Below are 25,322 nucleotides of genomic sequence, written 5' to 3'. Positions count from 1 at the left end.
AGAATTAGGAGAGAAATGTCAGAAAGAAGGGGCATATGGTCATAGCAATGGTCCCTATGACAATATTAATCAACCATTGGAACAGACATAATTCTAGTGACATGAGCAATGTAGACATATTACATTACATTATCTGATTTCATGGAAGAGTACATTAGAAAGTATGCCAAATTGATTATAGCAACTAATATCCTAAAAGAAATTCACAATTATGGTTTCAAAGCCAGTATGCATCAATTCAAGTTTTTCTTATATTACCTAAGAATGCATTGTTTAATACACCTAGATTATATGCTCCATTGTTTTTTGTATACACTTCATGTATATATATATATATATATACTACTTGAGACAAATATACATTCAAATCTCAACTTTCTCATTGCATGCCTATTTATGCTTCAGAAGATTTCTGAAAATGTTTCAAGTCAGAACTTCTTTCTGATTGCCCTCCTCATGGCCTGCTTCACCTCCTTGTTCCTCAAGGTATAGTTCAGTAAAATTAGTACAGGAGTGACCACACTGTACATGAGGGCAACGAGTGCATCCTGGTTCATGGAGCTGCTTGATGCAGGACGAGTGTAGGTGAAGAGAACAGGAACATAGAAAAGAATAACTACCATGAAGTGGGAGGCACAGCTGGACACTGCCTTCTGAAGCATTCTGCAAGAATGAGTCTTGAAGAAGAGGTAGGTGAGAATGTAGGAATAGGAAAGAAGTGTCATAAAGAAGGGGCCCATAGCAAAGGTCCCTGTGACAATATTAATCAATCATTGGTTGAGATCAACATTCCCACAGGTCAGTTCCAGCAGTGGCTTAACATCACAGAAGAAGTGATGGATATGGTTGGAACCACAGAAGTTCAAGCTAGAGGTCATTATGGAGTGCAGCAGGTCATGGAAGAAACCAATGACCCAGACTGTGTTGGTCATCTGGATGCAGAGCTGATGATTCCTGATAACAGTGTAATGAAGTGGTTTGCAGATAGCTACCAAGTGATACAAGGCCATCACACCCAATAGCAAGTTCTCTGTACTGTCCAGGAAGTCAAAGAAATGCAGCTGGCTTATGCATCTCAAGAAAGAAATTGCTTTGTGTGAGGAGAGTAATTTCTCCAGCATATTTGGCAGTGTCACCGTGGAATAGCAGATATCTAGGCATGAGAGATCTCCCAGTAAGTAGTACATAGAAGAGTGGACTCTCGGATTAGAGATGACAATCATCAGAATGGCCCCATTCCCAGCCACACTGCCAATGTAGATGGTGCAGAAAACCACACACAGAAGAGGCTGCAGCTCTTGGATGTTTGTCAGTCCCAGAAGGAAAAATTCAGTGACTGAGGTTTGCTTCAGCATCAATGGGAGAAAAGACAAGAAAGCATCTGTGAAACTCTCACTATTGAGGGTCAAATCCTTCCAACCCATTATCTTTTCTCCAGTACAAAAATGCTTTGAGGGAGAGTATTTTTCTTTTACATGTACCTAAATTGAGACAATTTATCTATCACAGACCATTAGACTTTTACATAATAAGCTTACATATTGAGTGTTACACAGACATTTTTTTCTTTGTTAGACTATTCATTAATATTTCCCTTCTCTCAGAGTTTCATATTGTAAGTGTTCTGTCCTCTATGGATTTGAACATCCATATACTTTTTCACTTTCCTCTTCCTAAGTCAGTTCTAACAGGTTGATTTTTAATATACTCCACTCCAATACTTCCAAAACCAAGTAAGATGCCACCTGAAATTTTTTAGCTTATGGAAATTGACAGGGATGGACTAATCAGAACCATGACATCTGTAACAAAGAAAAAGTGATTTCAAATGCTCATAATGACCTTTCTTCATCTTACAAAGTAAAGAGTCTCTGAGGTCCACTCTTTCTGATCCCTTCCTGACTCTTATCCCTGGAAGTATCATGAAGTTTTACCTAGGATCTGAATTGAGCCCACATTATTCAGATACTAGCCTGTGATGTATATGGATTTTTTTTTCTCTCCCTTATCTGCTGGTATGTTTAGTCGTCATATAACCTGAGCCTTGGTATCTTCCTAAAATGGATGCCTAAATTATGTCTTGATGACAACTGGTATTTTACAGCTCTTCTCTGGTTTCCTTGGAACTATTTTCCTTTTCCTAGATACCTGCATCCCTAGGTAAGTAGATCCTTTCTTGATGGACTCAAGAGTTCCTCAGATCACACAACACTGACTTCTCCTTGAGGTATCCAAGATTTCGACTCCCATGACAGCTTATCTTTTTTATGTCTATTTCCTTGAGCCCCATTTTTATTTTGATGGATATAGACTTACTTTTCATATATTAAGATATTATCTACCTCCAGTGAAGTGGACCTTCTTCGCCTGTCCTTCCATTAATGTGGACTCCAGCCCAGTCCCTCCAAATACCAGTAAGTTTCCAGGTCTTTTCAACTGAAAAGTGTGTTTTCTCTCTATGCCCTCCACCCTTATTAATATACTTTTAAAATTTTTAAAAAGATACTTAGATTACTTCAATGTTACCTGAAAAATGTAAGGGATTCCCATATGCTCCACTCCCTACCCCTTCCATACTCTCCCACATTAACTACTTCATTAGTTTGGTACATAAGTTACAATTGATGAGCACATATTGGAGCATTTCTACTAGGTGTGGATTATAGTTCACATTATTATTCATACTCTCTCCCAAGTAATTTTGTAAGTTATGACAAGTTATTCAATGCCCTGTATCTGTCATTGCAAGGTCATTCAGGACAATCCCAATTTCCTGAATTTTATGCCCCCTTTTGCATCAAGTAAACTCCTTTCTTACAAAAGTAATTCATTAATTTTTATTTCATTTACATGTTTGAAATGATAGTGTTTTTTCAGTGATGTTGAAATTATTGGAGAAAGTAAAATAAATTAATTATTATAAGGTTTAATATTTGCATAAATATTGACATGTTTACAGGAAGGTAGAAAAAATTTGAGTTTTCTTTATTCTTTTATTTGCAAAGTTCTTGACATTACTTCCTTTAGGTACACTGACAAAGCAGACATACTTAGTGAGGTAGCTTCCTCTTTCTCATTTTTATTTCCAGATGTGGAGGCTTTTTGGGGGAAGGAAGAAGCAATGAGATGTGAGAAACTTAGAGCAGTGGGAGGAACTCTTAGAGGAAAAAGCTGCAAGAAATTCTGAATGGAAATGCAGATACTGGGTAGCTTTTTATAAAGAGGGGATCATTCAAGGTATGAGAAATCATGAGGCAGAAAAGAGAATGATTTGTGGTTACTGGAGTAAAAATTTGAATGAACATGGAAGCTCTCTTTTTGGGAACCCATGGGATCCTAGGGTTTATAAGTGCAAGAAATTTGGAGAAATTACCTAATCTTTAATACACTTAGATATGTGTTGATTTTCAAACTCTTAGAAAAGATTTTCCATAGTCATATATATTTTGTGTGTTTAAAGACTTTTATCATACTTGTGTAAACCAGAGATGATAAACCACATATCGTTTTTAACTCTCTGATTCATAAAACATACTTGTATCAAAAATCCATTGAAAATAAATTCTTCCTAAGTTTTAAAGAAAATTATGAATGAGACTCCACTCTATTAAATTCTTTAACCTGCTTTGTAGAATGTCTAGAGAACCAGGCATATTATTGAGAATGACGTATTTTAAAAATCTATATGAGAAATAAGGTGTCTTCATAAACTAAAACCTAAAGGAGAAGTCCACTCTAGTATAGGAAGGTGGTTTTAAATCCTGGGCACTTAAGTTTAGTACTAGTAGGAAGACAGATAGCTCACTGCAGATTGTTTTTACAGCCACTTTCCTAGCCTGTGTTCAATTTCATTTTAACTTAGTTGACCACTCAGACTTCCAGGCAAGAAAGGTTTTCAGGACTACATTCTCAGAGACTATAGATAGGAGAACATTATTTCATGTGGTAATTCAGGCTGGGTTGCAGCATAATTTCTTCATTTTCAAAACTTCTCTTCCTTATTTAGATATCTGCCTGCTTTTTTACGAACCCCAGATCTCTAGATATAAATATCCTGAGAGAGAGTGTCCTCTGGGGACTGGGAAGAATGTTTTAAGAATAAACAGGATATTCTTCTCACCTACAAGATGAGGCGAACTCGTTGGGGAATTTCTTTCTCCTTTTCTCCGTTCTTCCTATTTTCTTCCCTTCAAATGTATTCTCCTTGGTTTCCGTACCATGGACAAAACCACAAGTTTCAATTGTGTTACATATTTCCTTAGTCGAATTTACTTTGCAGTCCTTGGAAAGAGATATCAATCGACTTTCTCTTATTGCAAACTCCCTTGAAAAATACTGTTCTGTGTAAAGTGAAAGAAAATTGGCCATAAGTGTTAAAGAGTGGAGAGCAGTTATATCCCATTGATCAGCACAAACATATGATTCCCTTTAATATTTTCATTGTTTAAATCATTAACATTATGGGAAACAAAGAAAGAGGAATAAAGAAAAATATTGCATTATTTCCCTCGCTAAATCTGACTATTCACTTTTGGAAATAACACTAAGTAATTTCCTTTATTTGTAGGGTCTAAAAGATAACATTTCTCTGTTTGGGGTGATAATGCTGGTATCTACAGGGTGTATTCTGCTTCTTGCTGTATCCTTTAGTAATAAAATCTCAGCCTTTTAGACAACGAATACGTGTGCACGATTTTTGTATCTAGCCAAGCTTTCTAATAACAGTTAAAATACCATGTCTTTGTCCATTTTTTTTCAATTGAGTTTATATTGTTGTTGCCTTGTAGGGGAATTAAGTATATAGTCATTTCATTAATAATTCTCTGTTATTTTACATGCATCAATATGATACAATTAAATAACTGTCAATGTGTACATTATAGTTTTGATCCTCAATATGTATTATCTCATTTTGGGCTAGTTTGTCTCTGTGTAGCATACATATTCAACCTGTTGCCACACGTTCTACTTTGTTCCATTGATTATTCTCCTTTTATGCCAGCTACAAACTTTATATTAACTGATGCCTCTATTGTGAGTCTTAATATCTTACAGGTGGGTCCACTGCTTATTCTTCTTCTGTTAAAATGCTTTGGGCTAGTCTACTGTCATTATTGCATGTCCTGGCCAGATTAAGCAGGGACTTTCTAAAAGCTTCCACTTGATCTCCCTCAGAGTGATAACTCATTTCACACAATGAAAAATCTGGTGTAGGGTTTGTCTAATTGCCAATTATGGTTCAGTCTAAATTATACTGTGAGGTGTTGGGTAAATGACTATTGGGTGTGCCTGCAGTATCCAGAAGGGTCCACTGTGCAGCAGATATGAACCATGACTCTTTTTGCTACATGCCCTATGTATGACCCTCTCACAGGTGAACTATGATGCCTAGACTCTTACAGTATCAATGTCAACCAAATCATGAGTCCAGTACTCTAAAAGATATGCATACTCCCTTTCTCCAGGGTCAATTGTGTCTGAAACAGTGAATGCAGATTCTTGAATGGGTAGCCATACATTTAAAAATGATTTTTCATGGTCTTGTCTGATGGTTTGTGTTTCTAAATACATAATAATGCTGGCAACAATTAGCATTTTAGTGTCATTTGTCACAGTTTCCTCAAGGTGAGGAATATCATAAATTTTGTGCATTTGCTTAAGAAATATCTCAGCATCTACAATTTCATTTCTTTAAATTAGTATGAGTTTGTTGCCAGGAAAGGAAAATTATACAAAGTTTTAATGAATTCTTCCTATTTCACCAGTATTTCAACATATTACAATACATCCTGTCAAAAAGCAAAATAAAAATGTTTAAATGGTTTTGAAAGTTATAATTTCCTTGTCCCAGTAAAACAAAAAATAATGAAGTCATTATACAAAAGGAATTCTGCAGAGTTCAGCATGACTGCAGTTATGTATGATTTCACAGGATTCTTTGAACAATTTGTCTTGTTTAATGCCAAAACACCTTTGTTTAGAGAATTTCCACATTTTTTAAAAAATTTTTTTATTTTTTATTGACTTTGTAATAATATTACATTAAAAATATATATGTGAGGTCCCATTCAACCCCATCCCCCCACCCCCCCTCTCCCCCCCCCAACAACACTCGTTCCCATCATCATGACACATCCATTGGATTTTGTAAGTACATCTTTGGGCACCTCTGCACCTCATATACATTGGTTCACATCATAGCCCATACTTTCCTCCATTCCATCCAGTGGGCCCTGTGAGGATTTACAATGTCCGGTGATTGCCTCTGAAGTACCATCCAGGGCAGCTCCATGTCCCAAAGACGCCTCCACCTCTCATCTCTTCCTGCCTTTCCCCATACCCTTCGTCCACTATGTCCACTTTTCCCATTCCAATGCCACCTCTTCTATGTGGACATTGGATTGGTTGTGTCCATTGCACCTCTATGTCAAGAGGAGGGTCAGATTCCACCTGGATGCTGGATGCAATCCTCCCATTTTCAGTTGTAATCACTCTAGGCTCCATGGTGTGGTGGTTGTCCTTCTTCAACTCCATCTTAGCTGAGTGTGGTAAGTCCAATAAATCAGATTGTAGGTGCTGGAGTCTGTTGAGGCTCAGGATCTGGCTATCACATTGTCAGTCCAGAGATTCAAATCCCCTAAATATATCTTAAACCCCAACATTAACTGCACCTCCAGCACATTGGCATGAAAGTGTTATGAAGGGAGATCCCATCTGAGTCCAGATTCATCACACATAAACACCATTTCCAAAGAGGGGCCATCTGCCCTGGTAGTTAACCCCATCGGCCATGACCATAACTCCCGTGGGTCTCTTTAGCCCTCAAAGGAACCAATATCTGGGGGTTGTATCTGCTTTATCTGTCTCTCTGACTCTGCTCAGTTGTGCATGGGGGCAAACCTTCTGCCAGCCTCCAGACTCTTTTTTAGAAACTCGTAGCAAGAATTTCCACATTTTATGTGACCCATGGGTTATTTTATTTTTGTTAATTGTTGATTACAATGTCTTTGGTTTTAATTATTTATTTCCATGGTTAGAGAAAAAAATCATGACACTCCTTTGAAAAATTCCACTTAATTCATATGTGAATTATCAGTTGCTTTAGAGTTGAGTAATGACCCTAAATCAATGTGCTCAAAGTTTAATAACAACTATAATATTACTAATAATAGTAATTTATTGCTCCATTTACATGTGTTAATCAAGAAGGATCATAGAGATCTGCAGACCTCTTCTACTCTCTAGAGTAAATAGGCAAATTACTTTATTTTATTTCATGTAAGAGTATATTGATATACAACAAATTAATTATATAGCAACCTAATATCCTAAAACATATTCACCATTAGGGTTTCAAAGCCACTGTCCATCAGTTCAAGTTTCTCAAATATTACCAAGGAATGCATTTTTTAACACACCTGTATTAGACATTCCATTCATTTTTGGTACCCATTTCTTTTATATATATATTATATATATATACACATATTATAAATTATTTGAGATGAAGTATATATTCAAATCTCAACTTTCTCATTGCATACCTATTTATGCCTCAGACTATTTCTGAAACTGTTTTAAGCCAGAACTTCCTTCTGATCACCTTACTCATGGCCTGCTTCACCTCCTTGTTCCTCAAGGTATAGATTAGTGGATTTAATACAGGGGTGACCACACTGTACATGAGGGCAATGACCGCATCCTGGTCCATGGAGCTGCCTGAAGCAGGACGAGTGTAGGTGAAGAGAACAGGAACATAGAAAAGAATAACTACCATGAAGTGGGAGGCACAGGTGGAGAGTGCTTTCTGAAGCATTCTGAAAGAATGAGTCTTGAAGAAGAGGTAGGTGAGAATGTAGAAATAGGACAGAAGTGTCATAAAGAAGGGGCCCATGCCAATGGTCCCTGAGACAGTATTAATCAACCATTGGTTGAGGTCAACGTTCCCACAGGCCAGTTCCAGCATGGCCTTAACATCACAATAGAAATGATGGATATGGTTGGATCCACAGAAGTTCAAGTGAGAGGTCATTATGGAGTGCAGCAGGGCATGGAAGAAACCGATGACCCAGACTGTGCTGGCCATCTGGATGCAGACCTGATGATTCATGGTGGTGGTGTAGTGAAGTGGTTTGCAGATAGCTACCAAGCGGTCCAAGGCCATCAAACCCAACAGCATGGACTCTGTGCTGCCCAGGAAATCAAAGAAATGCAGCTGGCTTATGCATCCCAAGAAAGAAATCGCTTTGCCTGAAGAGACTAAGTTCTCCAGCATCTTTGGTAGTGTTACTGTGGAGTAGCAGATATCTATGCATGAGAGATTTCCTAGGAAGAAGTACATAGGAGAGTGGAGTCTTGAGTTAGAGATGACGATCATCAGAATGGCTCCATTCCCAGCCACAATGCCAATGTAGATGGTGCAGAACACCACAAATAGAAGAGGCTGCAGCTCTTGGATGTTTGTCAGTCCCAGTAGAAAAAATTCAGTGACTGAAGTTTTATTCAGCATCACTAGGAGAAAAGGCAAAGTAACAGCTGGGAAATATTCACTAGGGAAGGTGAATCCCTTCCAGCCTAGGCTCTTTTCTCCAAGGCAAAAATGCTTTGAGGTAGAGAGTAGTTGTTTTACATGTCCCTACAATGATTTACCAAACACGGTCCATTAGACTTTTAAATATTAAGCTTACATATTAACTGTTGCACAGACCTTTTTTTTCTTTGTTAGACTAGTCATTAATATTTCCCTTCTCTCAGAGTTCAGTCTTATAAGTTCTGTCTTCTATGGCTGGAACATGTATATATTTATTCAACTTTCTTCTTCCTAAATCAGGACTAACAGGATGATTTTTAATGTACTCCACCACAGGACCTCCAAAAGCCAAGTAAGGTGCCACCAGAAGAATTTTAGCTTACCAAAAGAGGACAGGATTGAAATAATCAGAACCAAGGCATCTGTAACAAACAAAAAGTGCTTTTAAAAAGTCGTACTGACTCTTCTTCATCTTGCAATGTCAGTAGCCTCAGAGGTGACCTCTTTCTGATCACTTCTGACTCCAATCCCTGAAAGCATCATGAAGCCTGATTTGTGGTCAGAATTGAGCCCACACAAGTCAGATATTAGCCTGAGGTGCATTTGGAAAATTTTCACTGTTATCTGCTGGTAAATTTATTCTTCTTATAATCTGAGCCTTAATAACATGTCTAAACAGGATCCCCAAATTACTTCTTAATGACAAATGGTATTTTACTGCTTTTCTCTGGTTTCCCTGGGACTCTTTTCCTTTTCCTAGATACCTGCATCCTTAGGTAAGAAGATCCTTTCTTGATTGACTCAAGAGTTCCTTCTTTAGATCACACAACACTGACATCTCATTGAGTTTTCCAAGACTTCAGCTCCCTTGAAAACTTATTTTCTTTCATACCTATTTTCTCATGTCCTGTTTTTATTTTGATGGATAAAGACTTACTCTTCACATAATAAGACATAATCTACCTATAGTGAAGTGCACCGTCCTCACCTGTACTTCAATAAATGTGGACTCCAGATCAGTCCCTCCAAATACCGGCATGTTTCCAGATTTTTTCAATTGAAAAGTGTGTTTTCTCTCTTATGCCCGCCCCACCCCCCCAATTTTAATACACATTTTAAATTTTTATAAAGATACATACATCACATAAATATTACATAAAAATGTAACTGATTCCCTTATTTCCCATTCCCTACCTTTTCAACACTTTCCCACATTAACATATTTCATTAGTTTGATCCATAAGTTAAAATTGATGAACACATACTGGAGCTTTTCCTGCAAGGTCATTCCAGACTATCCCAGTGTCCTGAAAATTATACCCCCTTTTTCATCAAATAAACTCCTGTCTTGCAAAATAGAGGTCAGCTAACAGGGAGCTGAAGATGGTCAACCCCCCACCAGGGAACCGGGAGTGCCTACAACACCAAGCAAGAGAATCGCATCTGTCAACCATGTGGGATCTAAGCCCGCTCTCAATGTAGAGTTGGAGTGGGCATCACCAACACAGCGTCCAAAGGATGGAGGAACAAAATATGGATTAGAGTCAACTTTCTGGTATTCTACTATAGAACTATTGTGACTAGTAATGGAAGCAACTGTAGCACTGATCTGGAGAAAGTGGTCATGGTAGTTGCTGAGGGTAGGGAGAGGGAAGAGGAGATGTGATGTGGGGGCATTTTTGGGGCCTGGAATTGTCCTAAATGATATTGAAAGGACAGATGCTGGACATTATATATCCTGCCATAACCCACTGAATGTACTGGGGGAGAGTGTAAACTACAAGGTAAACTGTAATCCATACAGTACAGGAGTGCTCTAAAATGTATTCACTAAATGCAGTGAATGTGTCACAATGATGAAAGAAGCTGTTGATGTGGGAGTAGTGGGGTGTTGCTGTGTGTGGTATGTGGGAAACTCTTATACTTTTTAATGTAATTCTTATTTTGATCTATATATCCTTTAAAAAAGTCAATTTAATAAAAAATTAAAAGAAAAATTATTAAAAATGTAATTCATTAATTTTTAATTCATTTATGTATTTGAAATAATAGTGTTTTTAAGTGATGTTGAAATTATTAAAGAAATGAAAATAAGTTTATTACAATAAGGTTTACTATTTCAGTAAATTTTAACATTTTACAGGAAGGTAGAAAATAAATCTGGGTCTTTTTTACTCTTTTATTTGCAAAGTACCTAACATTACCTCAGTTAGGTACACTCATAAAAGGAGACATATTTTTCGTGGTAACTTCCTCTTTCTCCTTTTCATTTCTGTAAGTAGTAGCAGTTTTGAGAAGGAAGAAGCAAAGATATGTGAGAAACTTAGAGGAGTGGGAGGAAATGTTATAAGAACAAAACTGCAAGGGATTTTGTACAGAGATGAAGATATTGGGGAGCTTTCCATAAGAGGCAATCGTTCAAGGTATGAGAAATCATCGAGGGGAAATAAATGACTTGAGGTTCCTAACGTAAAATTTTGAATGAATTTGGAAGCTCTTTTTTGGGAATCCATGGGATTCTAAGTTTTGTAAGTGTGTGAAATTTGGAAAAAATTTATAATCTTTAATTCACTTAGATATATGTTGATTTCCAAAGTCTTAGAAAAGGGTTTCCATAGACATATATATTTTGTGTTTTTAACGAAATTTACCATTCTTGTTTAAAATAGAGATGATAAACCACATATAGTTTTTGAATCTCTGTATCATAAAACATAATTATAGCAAAAATCCATTGAAAGTGAAGTCTTCCTAAGTTTTATAGAAAATTAGATACTCTGCTCTCCTAAATTATTCAACCTGCTTTGTAGCATGTCTAGAGAACTAGGCATATTATTGAGAGGAGATATTTAAAAATTATATATGGAAAGTAAGGTGTCTCCATGACCTACAGCCTCAAGGAGCAGTCCACTCTAATATAAGAAGTTGGTGTTAAATCCTGAGCACTTAAGTTTAGTACTAGCAGAAGATCACTCACTACAGATAGTTCATATGGCACATTCTTAGCCTGTTTTCTATTACGTTCTTACCTACTTGAGCATTCCGACTTCCAGGCAGGAAAGATTTTCAGGTTTACACTCTCAGTGACTATAAATAAGGAGAACATTATTTCACACGGTAATTCAGGTTGGGTTGCTCTATAATTTCTTCATCTTCAAAACTTCTCTCCCTTTTTGGATATCTGCCTGCTTTTTAATGAAACTCCAGGTCTCTAGATATAAACATCCTGAGAGAGAGAGTGTCCCCTCGGTGCTGGGAAGGATGTTTTAAGAATAAACAGGATATTCTGCACACCTAGAAGATGAGGAGGCCTCATTGGGGAATTTCTTTCTCTTTCTTTTCCCTCTTCCTATTTTCTTCCCTTCCCATGAGTTTTCCCTGGTTTCAGCACCATGGACAAAACCACAAGTGTCAATTGGAATGTACTTTGTTTTTGTTTTGTTTTTCTCTTTTTTCTCTTTATTTTCTCTTAAATGTTACACTAAAAAAATATGAGGTTCCCATGTACCCCCACGCCCCCTACCCCACTCCTCTCACATCAACAACCTCTTCCATCATCGTGGCACATTCACCACATCTGGTGAATATATTTTGGAGCACTGCTGCACCACATAGACAGTGGTCTACATTGTAGTCTACACTCTCCCCCAGCCCACCCAGTGGGCCACCACAGGACACACGATGTCCAGCTTCTGTCCCTGCAGCACCACCCAGGACAACTCCAAATCCTGAAAATGCTCCCACATCTTGTCTCTTCTTCCCTCTCCTTACCTCAGCAGCTACCATGGCCACTTTCTTCACATCAATACTACAATATCTTCCTTTACTAATCACAGTAGTTCCCCAGCAGAATACCAGTAAATCCACTCTAATCCATACTCTATTCCTCCATCCCGTGGACCCTGGAATGGTTATGTCCAGGCCCCCTCTACATCAGGAGGGGGATAGATTCCACATGGATGATGGATGCAATTCTCCTGCTTGCAGTTGTGGGGACTCTTGGTTTCCTGCTGTGGTGGTTGACCTTTCTCACCTCTCTGTTAGCCGGCCAGCATAAGACCAAAAAACCAGAGGGTGGGAATTGCAAGTCCGCTAAGGCTCAGGGCCTGGCTTTCACAGGAACCATCCAGAGATTCAGGATAGTTGCAAGTATTTCTGAATATGGTCCTTCAAGGAATGAAGATTGATTATCATAGTGGGTCCTGAGGGGAGGGGAAAGAGGTGTTGAATAGATGGAATCAGTGTAACTGTGGAGCAATGAAAGTGTTCCACAAGATCATGCAATGATGGATATAGGACATGTTAAATTACACCAAAAGTTTATAAAAGCCTATAGGCTAAAATGTAAACCATAATGTAAAACATAAGATAACTAAAAATTTGGAAAATTGTGTAGTCTAAAATATAAACCATAATGTAAACCCAAATGGAACCATGTTTGAAAGCTATTGTTTCAATATCTGTATACTAGCTGCAGCAAATGTAATATGAACATGTAGAAAGATCATTTCTGGGGAAGGGGAAAAGGGTTTGATGTTGGATATGTAGGAGTACCATATACTGTATATGCGAATTATTGCCATCTAAAATTCAGGTGGAATGTACTTTGAAGCTCTAGGAAAGAGATGTTAATTGACTTGCTCATATTGGGGACTCCCTTTGAAAATATTCTTTTGTATAAAGTGGAAAGAAAATTGGCCATGAGAGTTAGGGAATGTTGATGTGGGAGGAGTGGGGTGATGGGGGTGGGAGGTATATGAGGACCTCATATTTTTTGAATGTAAAATTTTTTTAAAAAGGAAAGAAGGGAAAAAAATGGTACTGCATGATGGAGAGAAGCCATTGAATATTTTGTCATAACCTACAAAATTGTGGAGGACAGGGTGTAAATTTTAATGTAAACTGCAATTCATAGTTGGTAGTAATATTTCAATGTCTCTTCATCAATTGTAAGAAAGGTACCACAGTACTGAGGGATGTTGTTGATGTGGGAAAGTGTATGCAGGAGGAGTGGAACATATGGGAATCCCTTATAATTTTTATATAACATTTATGTAATCTAAAGCTTCTTTAAAAATAATTAAATGAGAAATTAGCACTGCATAGAGGGCCCCCTCAGAAGGGGCATGGGATATTTTAAATAATAGTGCAAATGAGAATTTATTTATTAAATTGTAGATTCACATGCTATGCCCTTGCATTTCCAGTCGGAATTATGATTATCTATAAGATGAAATAAAAGGTTATGAAAAGATGGAGAAACATGGTAAAAATCTAACATCCTGGAGTGTTTATACTGAGACTATTTTAATATTTACTCTTTGAATCTAAATGTGATTTTGAAAATAATTGATTCTTCCTTTCCAATGAACAGTACATTGGATATTGATTAAATTTAGAGTCTTAAAGTTTTGTTCAAGATATTAGTCAAATACCTATTAATATTTATTCACTCCCTCAAAGTTACATGTCTAAAACTTGAATTATATTTGCCCTTTCTTATTGACATATTTTTATTTGATTTCTTAAAAATCCCTTCACTAAAATATACATATAAATGTACATAAAATGTACTAAAATGTACAAACAAATGTTTCATAAAATAAAAAAAGTGTTAGGGAATGGGGAGCAGTTACATCCCATTGATCAGCACAAACATATGATTGTTTTTAACATTCTCATTGTTTAACTCATTAATGTTATGGGAATCAAAGAAGAGGAATCAGGAAAAATATCAGATTCCCCCCTCTAAATCTGAATTTTGATAATAACACTAAGTAATTTCCTTTAATTTTGGGGTCCAAAATCTCACATTTCTCTGTTTGGGGTAATAATGTTGATATCTACAGGGTATATTCTGCTTCTTGCTGTATCCTTTAGTAATAAAACCTTAGCCTTTTGGGCAAGGAATATGTCTGAGTGATTTTTATATCCAGTCAAGCTTTCTAAGAACAGTTAAAATGCCATGTCTTTGTACATTTCTTTTTCTATCGAGTACACATTGTTGTTGCTTTGTATGGGAATTAATTATATAGTCATTACATTAATAATTCTCTGATATATTATATGCTTCAAATATGATACAATTAAATAACTGTTAATGCATACATTATTGTTCCGATCCTCAGTATGTATTATCTCTATTAATTCTTACAAAAAACCAATGAAGGAAACATTAATATCATTCCTATTTTATCTCTGAGGCTCAGAGAAGTTAAGTAAATATCTCAGTTTTTTGAGATCAATTGTGAAATTAGGACTGTTACTGTGCCTTTCTAGTTTTAGGGACACCTGCCAGTTTATCCATTTTTTTTTTAAGTACCACCGTCTTAATTTTAACTTGTTTTTCTTGTTGATTAGAAATCCATTATGGTGATGAATCATGACTAGGAATTTTCTTTTTTCATGTTATTTTCATGCAGGGTGCTGTTTATGAAGTACTTTTCCTCCTCAAAGCATCACAGTATGGTCTTAAATTTTATTAGCCAGGCGGACTTCTTGAGCCTTAACCTAATTGGTTGCTTATTGCCCTCGATTCTGAAGGACTTCTCTCTTGGTTGAGTGATTTGCACTCACTTTCTTGAAATTCTTCATAATTTTTATTCAAGGGACTATGTGTTTTTTAAGTCCCTCCAGTTATGTAGCTTAATATTTTATTAGCTTTAGAATTTTAGATTTGTTATTAATCTCTCTAGCCTTCTTAAAGTTTGGCTTACTTATGTTGTGAGATAATCACCAAGAATTGGGGCTATTCTATCTCTGTGGAGTCATTAAACTAGCTAGATATTCTTCACAGATGTGTGATGCCATTCCTGAAGTATGCCATTTTTCCATAAATATTCAACCCACTACCCCACATTCTACATTATTTCATTGATTTTTTTCTCTTTATGCCAGCCACAAACTTTATATTAACTAATGCGTTTATTGTGAATCTTAATATCAAAAGAGTCTGGAGGTTGTCAGAAGGATTGCCCTTATGCACAACTGAGCAGAGTCTAAGAGACAGATAAAGTAGATACAACCCCAGGTATTGGTTCTTTTCAGGGATAAAGAGACCCACGGGTTCTATGGTCATGGCAGATGGGGTTCACTGCCATGACAGATGGCCCTTCTTTGGAGCTGGTGTTTCTGTGTGATGGAACTGGACTCAGATGGGATCTCTTTTCACAAGACTTTCATGCTACTTTACTGGAATTGTAGTTGGTGTTGGGGTTTAAGATATATTTAGGGGATTTGAATCTCTGGACTGACAATATGATAGCCAGGCCCTGAGCCTCAACAGACTTCAGCTCCTACACTCTGATTTATTGGACTTACCCCACTCAGCTAACATGGAGTTGAAGAATGTCAACCACCACACCATGGAGCCTAGAGTGCCTACAACTGAAAGCAGGAGGATTGCATCCAGTATCCATGTGGAATCTAAGCCCCCACTTGACATAGATGTGCAATGGACACAACCAATCCAATGTCCACAGAGAAAATGTGGCATTGGTGTGGGAAGGGTGGCCATGGGGGCTGCTGGGTGCAGGGAATGGGAGGAAGAGATGAGATGGGGAGGTGTTTTCGGGACTTGGAGTTGTCCTGGGTGGTGCTTCATGGACAACTACGGGACATTGTAGATCCCCCCAGGGCCCACTGGATGGAACGTGGGAGAGTGTGGGCTATGATGTGGACCATTGACTATGGGGTGCAGCGATACCCAGAGATGTACTTACCAGGTGCAATGGATGTGTCATGATGATGGAAGAGAGTGTTGCTGTGGGGGGAGTGGGGGGTGGGGGCGGTGGGGTTGAATGGGACCTCATATTTTTTGAATGTAATATTTTTTAAAAAATGAATTAAAAAAAATGAATGCCAATACCAAGTTACTGTAGAAGGAGAATGGTTTAATGGACCTTCTATTTCATATATGGCACTAGGAGAAACTGAAATATTCTTTCATTTTCAAATCTATTTTGGAGTGCAATTGACATATAAACTCATTATTTTTCTGTAACTAATATATTTAATAAACCAGTGTCTGCTATGAAAAAAACAAAAACAAAAACAAAAAACCAAAAAACAAAAAACAAAAAAAATATATCTTATAGGTGTGTCCACTGCTTATTCTTCTTTTGTTAAAATGCTTTGGGATAGTCTACTGTCATTGCCATATTTACTGGCAAGATTGAGGAGGGGCTTTCTAAAGGTTTCCACTTGATCAACCCCAAGTGTTATAACACATTTCCTAAAATGAAAAACCTAGTGTAGGCTTTGTCTAATTACCAAGTATGGTTCAATCCAAATTATACCATGAGTAGTTGGGTAAATGACTATTGGGTGTGTCTGCTGTATCCAGAAGGTCCACCGTAGAGTAGATTTGAACCATGACTCTTTTTGCTACATGCCCTCTGTATGCTCCTTTACAGGTGAACCATGATGAATAGACTCTTAGAATATCAATGTCAAATCAAACCATGTGACCAAAACTCTGAAAAATATGCATATTCTCTTTCTCCAGGGTCAATAGGGTCTGAAACAGTGAATGCAGATTATTGAATGGGTAGCCCCACATTTCAAGATATTTTTTCATGGTCTTGTCTGATGGTTTGTCTTTCTAAATACATAATAATGCTGGTAACAATTAACATTTTAGTGTCATTTGTCACTTATAGGTTCCTCAACATGCGGAATATCATAACTTTTGTCCATTTTCTTCAGAAACATCTCAGTATCTATGACTTCATTGTGTTAAATTAGTATGAGTTTGTTGCTAGAAAAGGAAAATAATACAAAGTTTTAATGAATTTTTCCTATTTCACCAGCATTACATCATATTATAATACAACCTGTCAAAAAGCAAAATAAAAATGTTTAAATGGTTTTGAAAGTTATAATTTTCATGTTCCAGCAAAAAGGAAAATAATAAAGTCATTATGCAAAAGGAATTCTGCAGAGGTTTTTCAACATGACTGCAGTTATATGTGATTTCACAGAATTCTTTGAACAATTTGTCTGGTTTAATGCCAAAACACCTTTGTTTAGAGAATTTCCACATTTTATGTGACCCATGGGTTATTTTATTTTTAATTACTGATTACAATGTCATTGGCTTTAATTATTTATTTCCCTGGTTAGTGAAAAAAAATCATGATGTACCTTTGAAAAATTCCTCTTAACTCATATGTGAATTATGAGTTGCTTTAGAGTTGAGTAATGATGACCCTAAATCAACACACTCAAAGTTTAATAACAACTATAATATTACTAATAATAGTAATTTATTGCTTACAGTAACATGTGTTAATCAAGAAGGATCATAGATATCAGCAGACCTCATTCTACTCATGAGAGTAAACAGGCATATTACTTTATTTTATTTCATGTGAAAGTACATTAGATATATAAAAAAATATTTATATAGCAACTAATGTCCTGAAACAAATTCACCATTAGGGTTTCAAAGTCAGTGTCCATCAGTTCTAGTTTCTCAAATATTAACAAGTAATGCATTGTTTAACACATCTATATGTTATTCCATTTATTTTTGGCACCCATTCCTTTTATACATATACATATTATAAATTATTTGAGATGAAGTATATATTCAAATCTCAACTTTCTCATTGCATGCCTATTTATACCTCAGAATATTTCTGAAAGTGTTTCAAGTCAGAACTTCCTTCTGATCACCCTAGTCATGGCCTGCTTCACCTCCTTGTTCTGCAAGGTATAGATCACTGGATTTAGTACAGGAGAGACTACACTGTACATGAGGGCAATGACCGCATCCTGGTCCATGGAGCTCCTTGAAGCAGGACAAATGTAGGTGAAGAGAACAGGAACATAGAAAAGAATAATGACCATGAAGTGGGAGGCACAGGTGGACAGAGGTTTCTGAAGCATTCTGCAAGAATGAGTCTTGAAGAAGAGGTAGGCAAGAATGTAGAAATAGGACTGAAGCGTCAGAAAGAAGGGGCCCATGCCAATGGTGCCTGAGGCAGTATTAATCAACCACTGGTTGAGGTCAACATTCCCACAGGCCAGTTTCAGCATGGCCTTAACGTCACAGAAGAAGTGATGGGTATGATTGAAACCACAGAAGTTAGAAAGATGTCATTATGGAGTACAGCAAGTCATGGAAGAAACCAATGATCCAGACTATGCTGGCCATCTGGATGCAGAGCTGATGATTCATGATGACAGTGTAATGAAGTGTTTTGCAGATAGTCACAAAGAGCTCAAAGGCAATCATGTCCAAGAACAAGGCCTCTGTGGTGCCCAGGAAGTGGAAAAAGTACAGCTGGCTTGTGCATCCAAAGAAAGAAATTGCTTTGTGTGAAGAGACAAGTACTCCAGCATCTTTCGCAGCTTCACCCTGGAGTTGCAAATGTATAGGAATGAAAGGTTTCCCAGGAAAAAAAGCATAGGAGAGTTGAGTCTTGGGTCACAGATGACGATCATCAGGATGGCCCCATTCCCAATATGCTGCTGATGTAGATGGAGAGGAAAACCCCAAAGAGGAGAGGCTGCAGCTCTTGCATGTCTGTCAGTCCCAGGAGGAGAAATTCAGTGACTGAAGTTTTATTCAGCATCACTAGGAGAAGAGTCAGATTAACTTCTGGGACACATTCACTAAGGAGGGTCAAATCCTTCCTGCCTAGGATCTTTTTTCCAAGACAAAAATGCTTTGAGGGAGAGAGTGTTTGTTTTACATGTCCCTAAAATGATTTACTGAACATGGGCCATTAGACTTTTAAATATTAGGCTTACATTGTAACTGTTGCACAGACCTTTTTTTCTTTGTTAGACTAATTATTAATATTTCCTTTTTCTCAGAGTTCAATCTTATAAGTTCTGTCTTCTAAGGCTGGAACATGTATGTATTTATTCAACTTTCTTCTTCCTAAGTCAGGACCAGCAGGGTGATTTTTAATGCACTGCACCGCAGGACCTCCAAAAGCCAAGTAAAATGCCACCAGAAGGATTTTAGCTTACTAAAAGTGGACAGGGATGAAATAATCAGAACCAAGACATTTGTAACAAACAAAAAGTGATTTTTAAAAGTCATACTGACTCTTATTCATCTTACAATGTAGGAAGCCTCAGAGGTGACCTCTTTCTGATATCTTGTGACTCATCTCTGGAAGCATCATGAAGCCTGATCTGTGGTCAGAATTGAGTCTACATAAGTCAGATTTTGGCCCGAGGTGCATTTGGAATTTCTTCACTGCTTTTCTGCTGGTAAATTTAGTCTTCATATAATCTGAGCCTTAACACCATCTCTAAACAGGATCCCCAAATTACTTCTTAATGACAAATGGTATTTTATTGCTCTTCTTTGGTTTCCCTGGGACTCTTTTCCATTTCCTACATGCCTACAGGCCTAGGTAAGATCCTTTCTCGATGGACTGAAGAGTTCCTCCTTTAACTCACACAACACTCACCTCCCCCTGAGGTATCCAACACTTCAGCTCCATTGAAAACTTATCTTCTTTTATATTTGTTTTCTAAGGTCCTGTTTTTATTTTGATGGATACAACTTACCATTCATGTATAAAGACATAATCTTCCTCCAGTGAAGTGAACCTTCCTCACCTGTGCTTCCATTTATGTGGACTCCAGATCAGTCCATCCAAATACTGGTCGATTTCCAAATTTTTAAAAATTGAAATGTGTGTTTCTCTATATTTCTCCCTCTTTTTAATATACTTAATTTTTTAAAAGATGCTTAGATTACATAATTGTTACCTAAAAAATGTAAGGGATTCCCATAAACTCCACTTCCTATGACTTCCACACTTTCCCCCATTAAGAACATCTTTCATTAGCTCAGTACATAAGGTAAAATTGATGAACACATATTGTAGGATTTCCTCTAAGTGTGGTTTATAGTTTACATTATATTTGAAACTCCCTTCCACATAATACTGTAAGGTATGTCAAAATATATAATGGCCTAAATCTGTCATTGCATGGTTATTCTGGACAACCCCTACATCCTAAAAATTATGCTCCCTCTTTCATCAGATGAACACCATTTTTACAACAGCAATGAATTAATTTTAACATGCATATTTGAAATAATAGTGTCTTTTCAATGGAGTTGAAATTATTGAAGGAATGAAATTATGTTAATTATAGTAAGGTTTAATATTTGAGTAGATTTTGACATGTTTGCAGGAAGGTAGAAAAAAATTTGGATCTTTTTTCTTTTTTGTTTGCAAAGTACCTGACATTATCTCCTTTAGGTATGCTCATGTAAGGAGACATATTTTTTGAGGTAGCTTCCTCTTCATTTCTAGATGTAGTGGCTGTTTTGGAAGAAAGAAACAATATGTGAGAATTTTAGAGTAGTGGGGGGAACTGTTAGAAGAAAAAATACTGCAAGGAATTCCAAATAGAGATGTAGGTATTAGGGAGCTTTCCATAAAGAGGGAATAATTCAAGGTATGAGAAATCATTGAGAGGAAAGAAAATGACTTGAGTTTACTAAAGTAAAATATTAAATGAATTTGGATGCTCTTTTTTGGGAACCCATGGGATTCTAGGATTTGTAAGTGTGTGAAATTTGGAGAAATTATCTAATCTTTAATATACTTATATATGTGTTGATTTCCAAAGTCTTAGAAAAGATTTTTTACAGCCATACTTATTTTGTGTATTTTAAAAATTTACCTTCCTTGTTTAATTGAGTTGATAAACCACATTTCATTTTTGATTCTCTGACTCAAAAACATAATTGTATCAAAAATCCATTGAAAATAAACTCTTCCTGTTTTAAAAAACATTAGAAATGAGTCTCCGTTCTACTAAGTTATTTACCCTGCTATATGGAATGTCTAGAGAACCAGGTGTATTACTGAGAATGAAATAATATAAAAAAAATTTTGTAAACTGTCACCATAACCAACAACCTCAAAGAGCAGTCAACTCCACTATAGGAAGTTTGTTTTAAATCCTAGGCCCTTGACTTTAGTACTAGCAGGCAGACAGATCATTCACTACAGATAGTTTATATAGGCCACCTGCTGGCCTGCTTTCTATTCCATTCTTACTTAGTTGAACATTCACACTTCCAGGCAAGAAAGATTTTCAGATTTACACTCTCGGTGACTAGAAATAGGAGAACTTTATTTAACATGGTAATTCAGTTTGGGTTGCAGCATAATTTCTTCATCTTCAAAAGTTCTCTTTACCTTTCATTTAGCTGCCTGTCTTTTTATGAAGCCTAGATCACTAGACATATAATTCCTGAGAGAGTGATCCATCAATGCTGGGAAGAATGTTGTAAGAATAAGCAATGATGATAGAGCTAGGACCATGGATTTTCTTCTTCATGGTATTCTCATTCAGGATGGTGTACATGCAGTATTTTTCCTCCTCAAATCATCCTGATATGGTCTTGAATTCTATCAGCCAGGCTGGCTTCTTGAGCTCTGACCTGACTGGTTGCTCTGATCCTTGTGCCCTGAAGGGCCCATCTCTTGGATGAATGACTTGAACACGCAGTCTTGAAGTTCTTCATAATTTTTGATCAAGGGACCCCCACATTTTACAAATCCCACCATTTATGTGGGTGATCTGTTTATTAGATTTAGAATTTCAGATTCGCTATTTGTGTTTCTAGTCTTCTTAGAGTTTAGCTTTCTGATGTTGTGGGATAATCACCAAGAATTGGCTCTACTTTGTCTCTGTGGAGCCAGACAGCTAGCTATTCTTCATAGGTGTGATGGCATCTCCAAGTATGCCATGTCTCCATAAATATTAGCCCTGCCCCTCCCCATTCTTCTTTGTTCCATTGATTTTTCTCTTTATATCAGCAGCAAACTGTATAATAATTGGTGGATTTATTGTAAGTCTTAATATCTTATAGGTGGCTCCAGTTCTTATTGGTCTTTAGTAAAAATGCCTTGATATGATTTGACAGCTCATTTCACAAGGAATTTCCATTTTTTAAGTGAACTTTTTGCTTTGAGGAGTAAAATCTAAGCCTGCCAGAAGGGGGTGGGTTAAAACCGAGACCCTTGGCTAAAACCAGGATCCTTGAGGAATAATAATGTAGCTAATGGATTATAATAGAAGTTTACCCACAAACAGAAGATTAGGGAAAAGTTCTTCTGCTGTGGTCTAGGCTTTGAAAGTGTAACTGCAGGGCTGTCCTTCAGAGTGTTTGCAATGGGACCTCTTGAGACCGCTCGGAACCAACCTAACTATATCTATCATAAAAATAGATCAGGATGTCTTTATCCCTGGAACACCTTGCTGTAGGAAATATTTTTGAAGGTGCACATCTAGAGATGTCATGGAGGGTATTTAATAAGTACAGTGAAATAAATTGCTTAATAGTTATCATTTGATCTTCTAACTGAACAAATATATAAATATCATAAAATTGTTCCCAAGGTCATCTAATAAGAGGAAAAAATATTCTTAAATACAGTTTGATAAATTTCAAATAATTTGTTGATTTTAGGAAATGTTCCTAGTGATATTTTCCTTTTTATTACCGTTTCTAGGTGAATGGTGATCTTTCTGCTCCAAGACTTGATTAGGGAATAACAAATAACTTACACCAACTTTCCTCTTAAAATTACAGTCACTAGGTGACTTATAAGTTCAACAACAGAGAATTTCTCTTGACATGAATAACAGTGTTCATGGAAATGAAAATTTTTACCACTTTCTGATGAACTGTAATGATTTATTTTTCCTAACTCATATTAGAATGTGAAAATTTTATATATTTAATGTTTACCATTGAACAAGTCAATATAAACATTTCATCATTATATTTCATTGTGATTTGAATTATTATAATTATAATATTTAATGAATGCCACAAGCAACTAATCACCTTAATTTCTTATTACTTTTTGTTCATCTTTAACCCTTAAGCCTCTGAAAACCTCACTTGGACAAGATTAAAATTTAAATAAATCAGAAGAACCCACCTGAATTTCTTTTAATCAAAAGACATACCTGACTTTATAAAAAAGCAGAGCAAGGTAGGGAGAATATATTTGCCACCTATTTATCTGTCTGACAGAGAATTTATATCTGGATTCATATTATGTGAAATAAATTTAAAAAGTAGACATTCAATAGAAAAATGGCCAAAAATTATGAAAAAACATTAACTTCATTAATCATCAGGAAAATAAAAATTAGTACTATAATATGATCCAACTACACATTCATGAAAATGAAATGGCTAAAATGAAAAAGACCAACTATGCCAAATGCTGGTCTGTACATGGACAACGTAGGGCCCTCATATGTGCCTGGTGGGAAATCAAGTCTCACAACCAGAGTAGGAAGCTTTTTCTCAATTTCCAAGCAAACTGAACACATTCATCCCTATCATCCAATAATTTTTCTTCTATATTTGTATTTGAATGTATATATGTGAACATTTGTTCTCCAGGTGTATATTCAACAAAAGTCAACATAGGGAAGTGGCTGTGGCTCCATAAATTGGGCTGCTCTCTACCATATGGGAGGCCCTAGGTTTGCATTCCAGGGCCTCCCTATGAAGGCAAGCTGGCCTGCACCCACTGAGAGCTGACTTCCTGCATCTGCAGAAGGCTGACACAGCAAGATGATGCAACAAAGCGGGATAAGCAGACACAGAAGAACGCAGTAGTGAATGTACACAGAGAGCAGACAACAAGTTAGCCACAAGGGAGGGGAAATAAATAAATAAATAATAAATCATTTTTTAAAAAGCACAAAGGAACCTTTAGAACAGGTACAAGAGTGTTCACAGCACAGACTAGTGAGTTAATTTTATGAAAATTTATTGGGTTTTACTCCTGTGATTTATACCTCTCCTGAATTGATATTATTCTTGAAATAAAAAGAGAAAAATAGGAATTCTGACTTTTAAAAAATTCTAATAGTTTCTCAAGAATTTCAGAAAATAGATTTAATCCATAGGAAGGAGTGGGACATGAAAAGTAATGATGATAATTAACAATAATAAAAATTATATATGGAAATTAATCAAGCAATGAGTGTTTAAACACAATATTGTCCAATTTAGAACATATACACCCTAGACAGAACAAAATTATTTTATAACAAAGAGCTATATAATTGAAGGATTGGAGTTAAAAATGTTCTGAGGCCCTTGTAGTTAAATTTGAGGAGGTTGATATTAATCTTGGATAGCTCTGGACTTTGTTAATTAAGATAACCTTAAAAGTTTTTACTAAAATTAGAAAGAGAAGATATTATTATTTAAAAATTATAGAGTGCTCGCTTCGGCAGCACATATACTAAAATTGGAACGATACAGAGAAGATTAGCATGGCCCCTGCGCAAGGATGACACGCAAATTCGTGAAGCGTTCCATATTTTTTGTAAATCCTCACAGGGCCCACTGGATGGAATAGAGGAGAGTATGGGCCATGATGTGAACCAATGTATATGAGGTGCAGAGGTGCCCAAAGATGTACTTACCAAATCCAATGGATGTGTCATGATGATGGGAACGAGTGTTGTTGGGGGGGGGGGTGGGGTTGAATGGGACCTCACATATATATTTTTAATGTAATATTATTACAAAGTCAATAAAAAATAAAAAAATTAAAAAAAAAAAAAAAAAAAAGATTACACAAGGATGGATAAGACATGTTAAATTATACCAAAAATGTATAGGGGCCGATATGCTAAAATGTAAATCATAATGTAAAACATAAGATAGCTAAAAATTTAGAAAATTGTATAGTCTAAAATATAAACCACAATGTAAACCCAAATGTTACCTTGTTTGAAAACTATTGTCTCAATATCTGTACATCAG

At 36.4% G+C, this 25,322-nt stretch overlaps 1 protein-coding gene, 1 non-coding gene and 2 pseudogenes across 2 annotated transcripts; 1 reads left to right on the top strand and 3 right to left on the bottom strand.

Annotated features, from left to right (window-relative positions):
• Positions 1 to 428: 428 nt before the first annotated feature.
• LOC101433618 (olfactory receptor 12D1-like) lies at positions 429 to 1,355 on the bottom strand (annotated as a pseudogene).
• A 6,200-nt stretch (positions 1,356 to 7,555) lies between these two features.
• On the bottom strand, positions 7,556 to 8,509 carry LOC101434046 (olfactory receptor 12D1-like). The gene has a single exon (XM_004464097.1). The coding sequence runs from the start codon at positions 8,507 to 8,509 to the stop codon at positions 7,556 to 7,558; it is 954 nt and encodes a 317-aa protein (XP_004464154.1).
• Positions 8,510 to 18,187: 9,678 nt separating this feature from the next.
• On the bottom strand, positions 18,188 to 19,110 carry LOC101434474 (olfactory receptor 12D2-like; annotated as a pseudogene).
• A 5,661-nt stretch (positions 19,111 to 24,771) lies between these two features.
• On the top strand, positions 24,772 to 24,878 carry LOC111765497 (U6 spliceosomal RNA). Its single transcript, XR_002797814.1, has one exon. It is a non-coding gene; the product is annotated as a U6 spliceosomal RNA (small nuclear RNA).
• The last annotated feature ends 444 nt before the right edge of the window (positions 24,879 to 25,322 follow it).

This window comes from Dasypus novemcinctus, chromosome 22 (assembly GCF_030445035.2).
Source record: "Dasypus novemcinctus isolate mDasNov1 chromosome 22, mDasNov1.1.hap2, whole genome shotgun sequence".
NCBI lineage: Eukaryota > Metazoa > Chordata > Mammalia > Cingulata > Dasypodidae > Dasypus > Dasypus novemcinctus.
The sequence above is the reverse complement of the archived record's forward strand: the minus strand, read 5'-3'. Positions and strand labels throughout refer to the sequence as shown.

Coding starts and splice junctions, on each gene's coding strand:
- LOC101434046 (XM_004464097.1), bottom strand. CDS start 8,509: ATGCTGAATAAAACTTCAGTCACTGAATTTTTTCTACTGGGACTGACA.